The 15292-nt window shown below is 37.7% G+C and overlaps 1 protein-coding gene across 1 annotated transcript in view; it reads right to left on the bottom strand.

Moving 5' to 3' along the window:
* YTHDC2 (YTH domain containing 2) overlaps positions 1–15292 on the bottom strand; it is a 160166-nt gene that overhangs the window by 118836 nt on the left and 26038 nt on the right. Inside the window, exons 7-10 of the mRNA XM_007947571.2 lie at positions 11018–11174; positions 7124–7231; positions 2679–2827; positions 1744–1879 (exon numbers count right to left, since the gene is read on the bottom strand). Coding sequence (XP_007945762.1) covers positions 1744–1879; positions 2679–2827; positions 7124–7231; positions 11018–11174 — 550 coding nt within the window. The remainder of the gene's footprint in view (positions 1–1743; positions 1880–2678; positions 2828–7123; positions 7232–11017; positions 11175–15292) is intronic.

The raw sequence follows: 15292 nt of genomic DNA on the forward strand, positions 1-15292 counted from the left end.
GCATGGGAGGGAAGGAAACAGGGAAGAGGTAACTGTGGGGAGGAAGTGGGAGGGGAGCTACTGCATTGTGGGAAATTGTAGTCAATGTCACGAGACAAAAAGTATATATATGTGAGCTGCTATATGGAAAGCAAATCTGCTCTGAAAACTTTCACCCAAATCACAATAAAAATTTTTTTTTTAAAAAAAAAGGATTATAACCACAGGTATAGGTATTGGGGGGGTGGGAAGCAGATCATTTCCTTTTTTTTCCTTGTTAATGAAACCAAAAAGTCACAATCAGCGAGATGAAAAGAAAATTAGCAAAGTGTGGATATTAAAAGCTGACTGAAGAAAATGTACCAAGAAGGAAGTGATCAACTATGTCAAACACTGATAGGAAGTTTAGGCAATGGAATAAAATACTTGACATCTGTATCCTTTCCAATACTGACCTATTCTTTCATGTGCCTTCTGCAGAGAACCTTCAGTGTTCTGAAACTCACCTCTAATAGCTAATATCCAATAAAATCAACTAACAAAAATCAGGATAACTCTCATTAGTGAAAACATGTCACATGACATAAAGTATGCACATATGAATTAGAACTTGAGCTCAGATAACTAAAATAAGCTACAATTTTCATTTATTAAATATTTTATAGTAAAAATTATCTTTTTTTCTAAATTATATTTATTTTGTAAATAAATAAAACTTACACCAATTCAACAGTTTCTACAAATGTACAATTTAGTGACATTGACATATTTTTTGAGTTGTGCAACCATTCTCACCCTCCTTTTCTGAGTTATTACTCTCTCATTAGCATAAAGTCATTGTCTCATAAGCATTCTGAGGGAGGTGCTTTGTCAACTTAGTCCCATATACATAGTTTTCAAAAGAGCATAAAGCTCAATACAGATCTTTTTCTACTAGTATTGTTCAGTTTTAAGATGAATTCAGTGGATATTTTTGGTTTAAGTTTTGAAGATTATTGCAGGGCAATAGTTTCATCCACAGTCCATGGTTCTAGAAAGTATGGCGTCCACGAGAATTCTCTTTGAGAGTTTTCCCTTTTGATCAGATTCTTCTATGGAATCTTTGACCAAAATGTTCAGTAATGGTAGCCAGACACCATCCAATTCTTCTGGTTTCATGGCCAAGGAGGCAGTTTTCACAGAGGAAATTAGCTACACATCCCATATTCTCAACCTATTCCTGACTTTCCTTCTTTGTCTATTGTTCTAGGTGAAAAGAAACCAGTTTTTGTACCTTGGATGGCTGTTTGCAAGCTTTGAAGATACCAGGTACTACACAATGAACTAGGAAGTAGAACAGAAACACTAAACAAAAGTTATCTTTTTTTTCCTTCCTTTTTTGAAATCACAAATCTTTTTGAGAATCCAAAGAAAACTAAATATCCTCTCCCCAGGTGTAGGTGGGGAAATAAAGGAGATAGATAGATAGAGAGATAGATATATCTCTGGTGGCATAGTGCCTAAGACATCTGACTACTAACCAGAAGGCTGGCGGTTCAAACCCACAAGCCACTCCTCGGAAGGAAGATGGGGCAATCTACTAACGTAGTGATACTGCCTCGGAAACCCAAGTAGTGGCTATGAGTCGAAATCGACTCGACGCATATTGTTGTTGTTATGTGCCGTCAAGTCACATAACATTTAATTTAATTTGAATTAAATTTTATGTCCACCATAAGTAACAGCAAGAGTAATAATAAAAAAAATAGTTACAATTAAACTTACCACTAACATTTTCAGTTAAAATAAGGTGAAAGACCTGAGCAAAGGCATCAATGTCTTTATGTAGCCATATGTCAGAAAGACAAGCATCCATTTCCTTTATTAACCATGGTTCAAGACAATTCACATCTTTTTCTGTCTTTAAAACAAATAAATGCAAAGATTATAAATTATCTAACAGTTTAGGAAATTTGCAAAGAATATGATATGGCCACTAGAATACTAAACGTATTACAGTATAACAAAGACCCTTATACAAAAATTTCTAATTTCATCATAAACCTTACCACTCACAATACTATCTTTCTTACATTTATCTTGTATCTGAGAAAAAATTTGTCAATAAAGAACTACAATTCAGCCACAATATTAAATAAATGTGCTTCTGATACAATGTTGCTAAATATAGAGCTATACCAGTGATTCTCTCTCCCAACTGTACATCATAGGATGTGTCACTTGGAGGTTTTTAATATTCATGTCAGATACTAGCCCAGACCAAGTACACTAGAATTTCTTGTGGAGAGATCCAGATTCCTGATTTCACAGAGCTTTAAACCCTCCTCAGGTGATACTAATGTGTAGTCAGAATCACTAATTTATTTGGTCAAATTGCTGTTCATTAAACCAAATGAGTCTTTTCTGTGCTAAGCAACAATTTGTAAACGTTCTTTAAAAGTATTTTAAATATTTCACCTGGGTGTATTCAAACGTTAAACAATGGCAGAAAACTGCAAGCTATCTGCAGAATACACCTTTCTCCTGCTCAAAAGCAGTTACATTCTTTTCCTAAAAAGTTTCTAGAAAGTTGTTCTGAAAAAATGTGTTGTTGTAGTCTAAAATAAACTAAAATTAATACACATTAAAAAATCATAAGCTCACACAATGTTCTTTAAATTACACAATTTCCACTCAAAATAAAACCACTGATGTCTTACCAACTGACTAAAGACAGCATCACCACCATCATCCAATAAGTCATATTCTTCAGTCACATTTGGGACAGTTCTCTGCCTCTGAGACTCAGGCTTGAAAGTATTCTCTTGAGCTGAGCACCACTCCGTAAGCGTGGTTTGCTGTTTCTCTTCTAAATAAATCATCCACGAAAAAAATAAAAGATTAGATTTTGGCTTCTGAAGGATATTTCTCTGTTTAAAAAAAAAAAATAAGTGAGTCTGTTGGTACTTAAAAGTTGGTCGATTTTCATGACCTTCTAAAAATTATGTGCTTCCAAAGACTTCTCCAGAAGAGTCAACAGACAACCTACAGATTGGGAATAAAACTGTGGCAATGACATATCTGACAATGGACTTATCTCTAGAATTTACAGAAAACTCCAACACCTCAATAACAAAAAGACAAATAATCCAATTAAAAAATGGGCAGAAGACATGAATAAACACTTCACCAAGGAGGATATTCAGGTGGCCAACAAACATATGAAGAAATGCTCATGATCATTAGCCATTAGAGAGATGCAAATCAAAACAATGAGATACCATCTTGCACCAGCACTAGCAGCCAAGTTCAACAACACAGAAAGTAATAAACGCTGGCGAGGATGTGGAGAGATTGGGACTCTCATACACTGCTGGTGGGACTGTGAAATGGTACAACCACTGTGGAAAGCAGTATAGCAATTCCTTTAAAACTTGGAATCATAAATACCATTTGACCCAGCCGTTCCATTAGTAGGTACTCACTAAAGAAGTGAAAGCCAGGACAAGAACAGACATGTGCACACCCACGTTCATCACAGCACTATTTACAATAGCCAAAAGATGGAAATAACCTAGGTGTCCATCAACTGAGGAATGGATAACCAAATTATGGCACATATACACAATGAAATACTATGCAAACCTAAAGAATAACCTAGAATCTGCAAAACACCACATAATGTGGATGAACCTGGAGGATATTATGCTGAGTGAAATAGTCAATCACAGAAGGACAAATATTGTATTAGTCCATTATTGTAAAAGTCAAAGAAAGGTTTATCTATGGAAGGAAATTTTCTTTGTTGGTTCCCAGGGGTAGGAATGGAGGGGAGGGAACACTGTTACATAGGTAGAGGTAAGTATTGATCTGGGTGAAGAGAAGGGCAATGTACCATATGTGAGTGATCAACATGGGGGCACTGAGGAAGAGTGCAGTGTAGTAAATTACTTAGTGTGGCTTTTCTACCCATAAGTCTTTGTAAACTCCAAGGCGGGATTTTCTATGAGACTCCTGATTGCTGAAGTTGTCCACCTGGAGTATTTTTGTTGGGAGTGGCACAAAACAATGTTCTGGGAGGTGCCCACTCTCTCTCAGGTGCTTAGAGTTCTGATGCTATAATTGGCTAGTTTGACCACACTGCTGGGCTCCAAAGGAGGCCTCCAAGAGGCAGAACTCTCTCTGACTGCTGGTTGAGGAAGACATGCTGCTGAAGGAGACATGCGCTCTGGAAAGAGACATGTGCTGCTGGGAAAGAGACGCAAGAGACACTCATTGCTGAGTGAGACACCGAGGGACCAGTACTGCTGGGAAAGAGACTGTGAGAGGCTGTTGGCCAAGGGATGGTGGGCTGGGAGAGAGACTGAGCATTTTTCTTGAACTCGAATTGTAGCCTGGTGCTTCCCTAATAAACCTCATAATCTGTGAGTTCTGTGTGGCCACTGCAGAGAATTATCGAACCCAGGAGAGAGGTGGTGGGTGCTTTGGGAGGAACAGTTGGTGAAAGGGCTGGAGGGAGGCAGCATGTCTGGCCTTGCAGTAATAGGCCTTGGGTTACTGCTGGTAATCCTGCCTTCCCCTTGCAGGGTTAGAGGAGGTCAGAACATGTGGCCTCCTTGCCATTTTTGCAAAGAGGAAGACAGAGAGGTACATGGGACATATAGACAACAAAGATGAACCCTTTTGCACATACAGTACTGCACTGCGGTATCAGTGAAGGCAAACATGGGTATACGGGTGGATAGATGGGTGGACAGACTGAACTATTAGGTATGTCTATGAAGTGGGGGGGAGCTCTGGTAGCATAGTACCTAAGGCACTTGACTGCTAACCAGAAGGCTGGCGGTTCAAACCCACCAGCCACTCCTCAGAAGGAAGGTTGGGCAATCCTACTTCCGTAGTGATACTGCCTCGGAAACCCAAGGAGGGGTCGCTATGAGTCGGGGCAGACTCGACGGCATATAACAACAACAACAACATGAAATGGGGAGTGTAGCCAAGACCAGGTATAGGGTTGGCAGACAATGGGCCTATAAGTTTATGTGTATGATCTGAATTCCCAGGTGTATAGTAGAGCTGACAAGGGACAAGTTTGTAGTCACTTCTTGATCACAGCCAGCTGTCCAGAGTGACCGAGTAGTTGAACCGGTGGGTTCGGGACCATAGTTGCAGGGGACATAAAGCTCAATTGGCACAACATACTACACAAAACATTGTTCCACCTCCTACTTTGGCGAGTAGCAAATGAGATCTTAAAAGCTTGCAAGCAGCCATCTAGATACAACGATGGGTCTCTGCTCATCCAGAGCAAAGAAAAATGAAGAAAACTAAAGATTCATGGAAAGAACTAGTCCTAGTGACTGGCATAGCTGCCCTTCAGGTCTGGAATTGAACCCAAACCTGTGGCTTCCAGCCAAACAAAAGACAGGCATAAGAGTTGAACCTGAGGTAGACACACTCCTTGGAGAGATCAATCATGGGAGAAAGAAGGGGTGTTTATGCACAGGGAGACAGCTCAGGGGGCAGGAGTACAAGGAGGAATGGACACAGGGGAAGAGGTAACTATTGGGAGGAAGTGGGAAGGGAGCTGCTGCATTGGGGTAAATTGTAGTCAATGTCATGACACAAAGTGTATGTGAACTATTGTATGGAAAGTGAATTTGCTCTGTAAATTTTCACCCTAATCACAATTAATTTAAAAAAAAAAAGTTGGCCTATTTTCAAGTTACTTTTTTTAAAAAATAAAAGAACCTTCAATAAAATGTGTTATGGTAAATGAAGACAAATGAAACTTATCTTTTCATCTACTAGTAAGAAGTTAATATTTAACTAATTCTATAATTTAAGTAAATATTTTTAGCTTTATTTCTTAAATCAATGATTAATATTCATGTAACATTTTGTAAAAACCAAAAATCAAACCCACTGTCATCAATCAAGTCAATTCTGACTCACAGCTGGCCAACAGGACAGAGTGAAACTGTCCCACAGGGTTTCCAAGGCTGTAAATCTTTAAGGAAGTAGACTGCCTCATCTTTCTCCTGCAAAGTGGCTGGTGGGATCATACCACTGACCTTTTGGTTAGCAGCCCAATCCTTTAACCACAGCACCACAAGAGCTCTTCATTAACAATTTGCAGTAAACCATTTATTGAACTTCACCACTATGCTAGCTGTTTAAGAGACAAACTAAAACCAAACCAAACCCACTGCCATCAAGTCGATTTTGACATATAATGACCCCCACTGGGTTTCTAAGGTAGTAAATCTTTATGGAAGTACATTGCCTGATCTTCCTTCTGCAGAGCAGCTGGTGGGTTTGAACCACCAACCTTCTGGTTAGCAGTCAAATGCCTTAGGCACTGCACCACCAGAGCTCCTTTAAGAGACAGTAATATATAATTTTCATCTTGAAAAGCTTCAACATTTAGGGGTTTTACAATTTACATATCTGTGATCCAGCACTGCCCTATGAAACAGGCTTTGCTAATTACATTTTTCAAGAGATTCAAGAATCCAAGACACTAAATAGTTAAGGTAGTTGTCCAAGGTCACTCAGAGCAAATGAGGCAATCAAAGCTTGACGCCAAGTCTTCATCATAAAAAATGTAGTTGAAAGTAAGCAAAAGGGATCTAAACCCTAATTCAAAAGCCAAGCTATAGTCTAAGTCATCACAAGATGCAATAATAGGCAAAGAATACTAAATTCAAAGTACAGATGCAAACCCATTACAAAATCAAGATACTGAAACATGACATTTGCATCATAGATGGGCATGTTATTTTTCCTATGCTATACTTTTCAGACCCATCCATCCAGTCCCCATCCCTGTTCCATGAGATATGTAGTGGGAAGCCAGTAAATACTCACATACTCTTCTACTCCCTTAAAACAGTGGTTGAATCTTTGGATACACACACACTTAGCCTCCCAATTATAACATCCATTTTACTCTCCATAGATTTTAACTTCTTGCCATAGGCCAGAAAGTAGAACTCATTAAAAGATTTATTTGGCATAATATTCTAATATATACCAATTATATACAAAAGAAAAACACTTTCAAGTGTCCTTCTACCACCACACTGTAAGACTATTCAAAAAAGTCATTATCAAGTGACACAAGAAACATTAATTTCTTTGGTTTCTTTAATACAAAGCTTACCTCGCTGTTTTTCCTTTTTGTACTTTAACATTTCTTTATTTGTATAACCAGTAGTTTTTAAAATATCTTCCAAAAACATTTCTTTTACTTCAAATGGTCTTCCTTGTACTAAATAAAAGAATTTTTAAAAATAGTCAATTTGCATTTTAGTGATAATTCACATAAAAATATGAGACTCCAAAATTAAAGAGCCTGAGTAAAAAATCCAAAAGTAATTCCATAGTTCAAGTGATCCTCATAACATTGTCCTATAATTTTGATACTAATTTTAAGCAATTGTTCATTCTCTTGTTTTTTTCCTGTGTTTACTACTATACATCATGTTTGGTGTTAACTCTAGACACTAGGAATACAAATGGTAAACAGGAACAGAGTTACCCCCAACTGCCCTCCTGAAGCTTGCAAGCAAGCAGGGGAGATACACATTAATCCAGTAATGCAGGGTATAACCACAAAATGAGAGTTGTAAAAAGTCCTATGAGAGAAAGTGTACAAGATACGATGATAAAATATAAAAAGGAGATTGCTTGAGTCATGAAAAGCATGCTTACTGAGCAAATGAGAATTAAGGGGGTAATCAGAATAACTAGGTTATGTGGAAAGTTTGCAACTGAACAAAAAAACAGTATGGGCAAAGTCCATATAATTGGAAGGAATATGATGTTTTCAAGAAACTACATTGCCAACACAGGTGGAAGATAGGGGTGAGAGGGATGGGGAGGGGATTATAGTTCAAGAGCAGAAGAGATAGTTAAGTTTTATTAACAGTTTACATCTTTTTCCTGAAATAAAGCTCACTCAAAAATATGAAACTCAGGAGAGCGCTCAACATCATCAAGATTACACTTCAGAAAAAACAACTCTGGCTGCATGGTGGAGAACGGATTTAAAAGTAAGAATAGATTAGGTAGGAGCTACTATAATAGTTTAGGTAAAAGATGACAATGAATGAGAATACTTATATTAAAAATGGAAAAGCAGCATACAGATTCCAGAGACAGACAAGAGGCAAAATCCACAGAACTCAGCAATGGATTAGGTATGGAAGATTGACGAAGAAGGAAATGTCAACTATTCCTGGATTCCTGGCTTGCAAAACTGGATGGATGATGATATCATTCATGGAAATAACAAGGAATACTGAAAAAAGGAATAGCTTGGCTGATTACAGATATGTCATCAAATGTGAAGTGCCAAGAAGAGCTGTCCATTCAGTAGATGAATACATTTTATGTGCCCTCACTCAAGAATGTTATGAGAAGAAGGACTTAGAAGATAGTGATTCAAGTGGCTAGGTTGATATGATTAACCAAGATAGGCAACATAAGAGAAATACATTTTTTTACAAAAGATTACCTTTTCAATACTGGAAGTAAGCTGTTTGCAAGACATCTAAGTTCAAAGCTCTGGAGTATAGTCTGAATTGAAAATAAAGATTCAGAGTCATCAGTATAAAAGAGAAAACAGATGCTAAAGGCATGAATGAGAGCTTCCAAGAAGATCAACTGTGCATCTCCCATGCCTAGTAGAGTGCAGCACAGAACATGAAAGAAAAGAAAAAAGGAAAAGAGAGTGTGGTACTTAAGGTTGTGAGTCAACTTAGCTGGGCCATGTTTTTGAGTGGCTTGGCAACTGAATGTAGTTATTCCCTGTGATGAGATTGGATATGGTGTAATTTTCATGGTAGAATCTGCTGTAAGCAGTTAATCAGTTGAAGGGTAGGTGTCTTTGGGGTGTGGCCTTGCTTCCCGTATATATGGAATGGATCCTGCATTTGGCCTAATCATCATCTCTAGTTCCTGGACTTCAACCAGTGGCCTGCCAATCTTGAGATTGCTGCCTTCGCAGCCTGTGAGCCAATAATCTGCCAGTCTTGGATTTGTCAACCTCAGCAGCCAACAGCCTGATATACTGCCTACCAATCTTGAATTTGTCAGCTACATGAGTCAGGAGAATCCTCCAGTTTCATCCACTATGCCTGGACAGCAGAGCTAAAGCCTAGGGTCAAGAGGCCTCCACCCAGAACCCACAGAGAGAAAGTCTTCTCCTAGAGACAGGACTCTGAATTCAGACTTCTAGCCTCTCCTAAACTGCAACAGAACAAACTTCTTTTAAAGCCATCCACCTGTGGTATTTCTGCTACAGCAGCACTAGAAAACTAAGACAGGGAGGGAGAGAGGGAAAGTCAGTGGGAAAGAGAAAAGAAAATGAATCAAGGAATAACCCCTAGAAAATACCAATGTATAAGCACCACTCAGAAGAAGAGAAGCCCAAAGGAGACTGACAAAGTGCTAGCTATAATGCAGAATGAGACTCAAGAGACCATGTATCAAATAAATTACAGGATCTAAGCATTTGTAAAAAGGAGGGAGGGGCAACAATGAGAACTACCACAATATTTAAATAAGAATTTCACCTGAAATTTCAATATTAGGCTTGGAAATTTTATGAGTCAAAACAATGCTAATAAAAATGTACAAATGAATACTCCTATATACTGCAGAAATGTGAATTACAGGTATCCCTCATTTTATTGCACTTTGCTTTATTGTGCTTTGCAAATACTGCATTTTTTACAAATTGAAGCTTTGTAGTAACCATGCATTGAGCAAATCTATTGGACCCATTTGTCCAACAGCATGTGCTCACTTTGTGTTTCTGTGTTACATTTTGGTAGTTCCTGTGATATTTTAAACTTTTTCATAATGCTATTGCACACTTACTAGACTCCAGTGCCATATAAACATAACTTTTATATGCACTGAGAAACCAAAAAGTTCAACGTGACTTGCTTTATTGTGGTGGTCTGGACCTGAATCTACACTATCTCTGAGGTATGCCTATATTTTAGCCTTTTGATAAAGTTACGTGGCAAAACCTATTAAAATTTAAAATAGATATAGTCTTTTACTCAGCAATTTAATTTTCAGGAATCTGCCCCTAGAAATAAGAGTGCCAGTATGTAAGGATATATATATACATACATACACACACACACATACACACATACATACACACACAAGGGTGTTCATTACAAGTGTTGAGGGTATGGAGAATCTACAACCAACCTAAACATCCAAAAATAAAGGAATGATTAAATAAATCATGGTACATCCATATTATGAAATATTAAAACAGTTGCTTAAAAGAGTGAACTAGATCTAGAATTACTGAACTGGAGAATGTCTATGGTATATTGTCACATGAATAAAACAAATTGGAAACTAACGCATAAGGTAAAACCAGTTTTTTAAAACCCTATATATGTGTATATTTTTTCATATGTTTGTATGAGCATGGACAAAGTAAGAAAAGATATGCACCAAGCGTTTAACATCAGTAACCTTAGGAAAGTAGAAGATGGAATAAAAAGAGGATAGAGTGATTATTAACTCTATGTACTCTTTTGTATCAGTTCATTGAGATGAACACATATAAGGTTATAATTTTTGGAAGAGGAATTTAATAAAATAAAACAATTTTTTTAAAGATTAGTGGCAAGAGCAGTTTTTGTTAAAGGGCAAGGGAAAAAGTTAGTGGTAGCATATTCAGATGTGAATGCGAAGTAAACACAGAAATACAGACTACTCTTTCAAGGAATCTAGCAATAAAGTCAAGAAGCCATAAAGAAGAATATAACTGGGAACACAGGGTCAAATAAAGCATATTTCTTTTTAAGACTAGAGAGTTGACCTCACTACACTTTACTTTAGAGAGCTATAGGTGGAAAAATAGAGGATAGAAAAATTAAAACATAATTAAAGTATCTCAGAGGGAACAAAAATGATGCCCTCTACTTAAAAATATTCGCCAAGTTATGATAGAATAAACATAATCATACTAAACTTTGTTCTTTTACAAAAACTGTAGAAGAAATCTGATCATGTAACTTACTATATATCACTGGACAACTTCCAAAATATCTTATAAAGAGATTTACATCCAATGCAGCACTGGAAAGAATTAGTTTCAAAGTTGGGTGCTTTTGTAACAAATCTCTTAGCTTTGTAAGTAAAAAATCACTGAATCGATCCCTTTCATGTACTTCATCCTGCAATAAACAAAAACAAAACCATGTAACAGCTAACATTATGAATGACAAGTCTGTAAAATAATGGAGCTGCTAGATTTTATACCTACTCAAATTAAATATGGACAAGGCCAATCAGTATTACTTAAAATTTTGTATTTTAGACAATTCAGAAATAATCAGATATTAACAAACTACTATGGATAAAAAAGTACTGTCCCTTTTTTCCACAGAACATAAAAACACAGAAATTACCAAATTCTCTATTCAAAAAACCAAACCAAACTCGCTGTCACTGAATCGAATCTGATTCATAGCAACCCCTTTGGGTTTCCAAGGTGGTATGTCTATGGAAGTAGATTGCCCAGTCTTTCTTCCGAGGAGTGGCTGGTGGGTTTGAACCGCCAGCCTTCTGGTTAGCAGTCAAATGCCTTAGGCACTATGCCACCAGAGCTCCTTAAATTCTCTATTAATGGACCCTAATGTAATGTAGTTTAATATATATAAAATCTATCTAAATGTGCTTCTGCTAGCATCAGGTTCAGCTGTATCCTTTAAGACACAGAACTGACAAGTTTCCAACAGCTGCTGTCTGCAAGCTTATAAAACTTAATCTAATTTTTTTCTGACACAAACTGTATAAAAGCTTACAAGTTCTTTAATGACAGAGTAATTGATCTACTTATTTTGTCAGCAATTTATTAGCAGGTTAACCATGATGTTAAATGTTTTATGAACTACACCCCTAATATTGTTATCTTAGGCTGGGTTCTTTGAGAAGCAGAATCATTGAAGTGATACAGAGAGAGAGAGGGAGAGAGAGAGAAATTTATCTCAAGGAAATGGCTAACACAGAACTGCTAAAACACTTAGAATCATGGCCTGGTCAAGTTGACACACAATCTTAACTATCAAAACTGGGTAATACAGAATACTAAAGGGGGATCAAATGACTAAGGATAGAGATAAAAGAAAACTTTTACCATTTCTGGAGAACTCTGAGTACATTCATCATTTTCACACAAAAAGCACATTTTAAAAAACTACCTACTGGACTTCCAGTAAAATGGAGTAATAGGCAAACAAGCGACACAGACCCTCCTCAACAAAGAAAAGAGAAACCAATTGACAGAGATACAGAAGATAATCCTGGAGCCCTGAGCTTCAAAAGGAACTATACAGATGTGGATGAGGCACATCTGTATAGTGGAAAAACCTGAACAAAAACAGCGAGTATGGAGACGGTCAGAGCTGTGGACTGTCAGCTACTCTGACAGGACCAAAAGCCTGAATATTTCCAAGTGGTGTTGGGACCTGAGAATTGACCTAAAGATCAGCCCTGGTCACCAAGGTCTGCAGGGATGACTATGCTAGTGGCCTATGACTAGGAAGGGAAATAGCAAGGAGGGAGACAACCTGAGCTATGGACTTTCCGCTGTCCAGAGGGTGGAGCCATTTTGGATTTTTAAAGTGACCAAGGGTGCAGCTATTTTGAATGTTTACAAGTGGCAGCCATTTTGGATATTTAAAGTGACCGAGGGTGCAGCCAGTTTGAATCTCTACAAGTGGCAGCCATTTTGGATTTTAAAGTGACAGCATTCTCATTCAGATTCCAGGGACCTAAGAATAGACTCTATTTGCCAAGGATGCCAGGGACATACGGGAGGCTGACAAGAGGAAAGAAAACAGGTGGTGAGTGTATAAGTGCTGCCAACTAGTGAAGAGAGCAGCACAGTACCCTGCTTATGTAGATAACATACAAAGAAAACAAAAATCATGATCAAGTCACTCCAACATGCAATCACCAGTTAAATATAAAAACAAAAACGTCACAATGCCTTAGAGACAACAGAGCATAACAGTCCACACAAAGAAGCAAGATAAAGCAGGAGAAACAAGGGACCAGGATACAGACCCAAAACACATCCCTGAGGAAGACACAGATTTGAACTCCCTGATAAGGAATTCAAAAGAATTATATTTAGGTGTCTTCAACAAATTTAGAGGCAGATCAAGGAAAACACTGACAAAATAGAGGAAAACACAGAGAAAACCCCAGAACAATTTCAAAAGACAATACAAGAACAAAATGACAAAATAAAAGAAAAATTAGAAATGATACAAAATCTACACACAGAAATCCACAAGATTAATACTAAATTTTCAGAAATAGATAAGACACTGAACGGGCAAAGGAACAGAACTGAATCAAGGGAAGACAGAATTAGTGAGATTGAAGGCAAATACCTGCATACTTTTTGGAAAGGGATCAATCAGAAAAAAGATCAAAACAAAATGAAAAAAGCCTAAGGTTCATGTGGCATACCATCAAAAGGAATAATGTACATATAATCAGAATTCCAGAATAGGAAGAGACAAATAAAACCACTGAGAAAACTGTCAAAGATTTATTGGAAGAGAATTTTCCCGGTATGATGAAAGATGAGACTATATCCATTCAGGAAGTCCAACGAACCCCAAACAGGATAGACCCCAAAAGAAAAACACCAAGACATATCATCATCAAACTCACGAAAACCAAAGACAAGCAAAGAATCCTGAAAGCAGCACGGGAAAAATGAAAAGTTACCTACAAGGAACAACCAATAAGACTAAGCTTGGATTTCTTGGCAAAAACCATGCAGGTGAGAAGACAATGGGATGGTATATATAAAACCTTGAAAGAGAAAAATGTCCAACCAAGAATTATGTACCCAGCAAAATTGTCCCTCAAATATGATGGCGAAAATTAGGACATTTCCAGATAAGCAGAAATTAAGGGAATTTGTTAAAACCAGACCAACCTTACAAGAGATGTTAAGGGAACCCTTTGGACAGAGAAGCAACAACAGCCAACAACAACTGACCATTAACACACATGATGACCAACCCAGAAACCAACCCAGCTATGGAAATATCCAAAGTAAATAAGCCTACAAGATTGTGAACAGGGAACCAGAGACATCAGTTGATAAATGAGGATAACTACAAACCAAAAAGAGGGAAAAAACTGTCATTACAGAACTTCTAGATGGTAGGGAAGTCAGACAACTACAAGATAGAATGGACAATTCTAAGCTTGGGAAGAAAACTATATATAAATCACAGGTAACCTCAAAGAAAAATGGTAAACCTTCACATCAAAATAAAAAAGAGGACCAGCACAAATATTCAGCAAATACTAAAACAATAGCAACAAAGTAAGTGATAACATGATTCATAAACAGAAGAAGCTCAGCATGGAAAATTATATGGAACAAAGAAATCGACACCATGAAAAAACATGCAACAAAAATGACAGCAACAAAGTCATATTTGCCGATAATGACATACCTGGCGAGGGACTTATCTCTAAGATCTGTAGAAAACTCCAACACCTCAACAGCAAAGGAATTAATAATCCAATTGAAAAATGGGCAGAAGACATGAATAGACACTTCACCAAGGAGGATATTCAGGCAGCCAGCTAATACATGAAGAGATGCGCATGATCACTGCCCATCAGAGAGATGCAAACCAAAACAACAATGAGATACCATCTCACCCCAGCACTGATGGCAAGGTTCAACAAGACAGAAAGTAACAAATGCTGGCAAGGATGTGGAGAGAGTGGGACTCTCAGACACTGCTGGTGGGACAGTGAAGGGATAAAACCACTGTGGAAAGCAATATGGCGATTCCTTAGAAAGCTGGAATTGGAGATTATATTTGACCCAGCAATCCCTTTATGAGGTATATATCCTAGAGAGGTAAGAGCCAGGATGGGAACAGATACATGCACACCCATGTTCATCACAGCACTATTTGCAATAGCAAAAAGATGGAAACAATCTATGTGCCCACTGGCAGAAGAGTGGATGACCAAACTATGGTACATACACACAATGGAATGCTATGAAGAACTAAAGAATAATTATGTGGTGCAAAACACTACATAATATGGATGAACTTGGAGGAAATTATGCTGAGTGAAATAAGTCCATCACAGAAGGACAAATATAGTATTAGTTCATTGCTGTGGAGGGTCAAGGAAAAGGTTTATATATGGAGGGAAACTCTCTTTATTGGTTGCCAGGGGTGGGAGAGGGAGCTCTGGTAGCATAGTGGCTAAGACACTTGCCTGCTAACCAGACGGCTGG

The sequence above is a fragment of the Orycteropus afer genome, unplaced genomic scaffold, assembly GCF_000298275.1.
Source record: "Orycteropus afer afer isolate SDZICR_OR568_19922 unplaced genomic scaffold, OryAfe1.0 scaffold00191, whole genome shotgun sequence".
NCBI lineage: Eukaryota > Metazoa > Chordata > Mammalia > Tubulidentata > Orycteropodidae > Orycteropus > Orycteropus afer.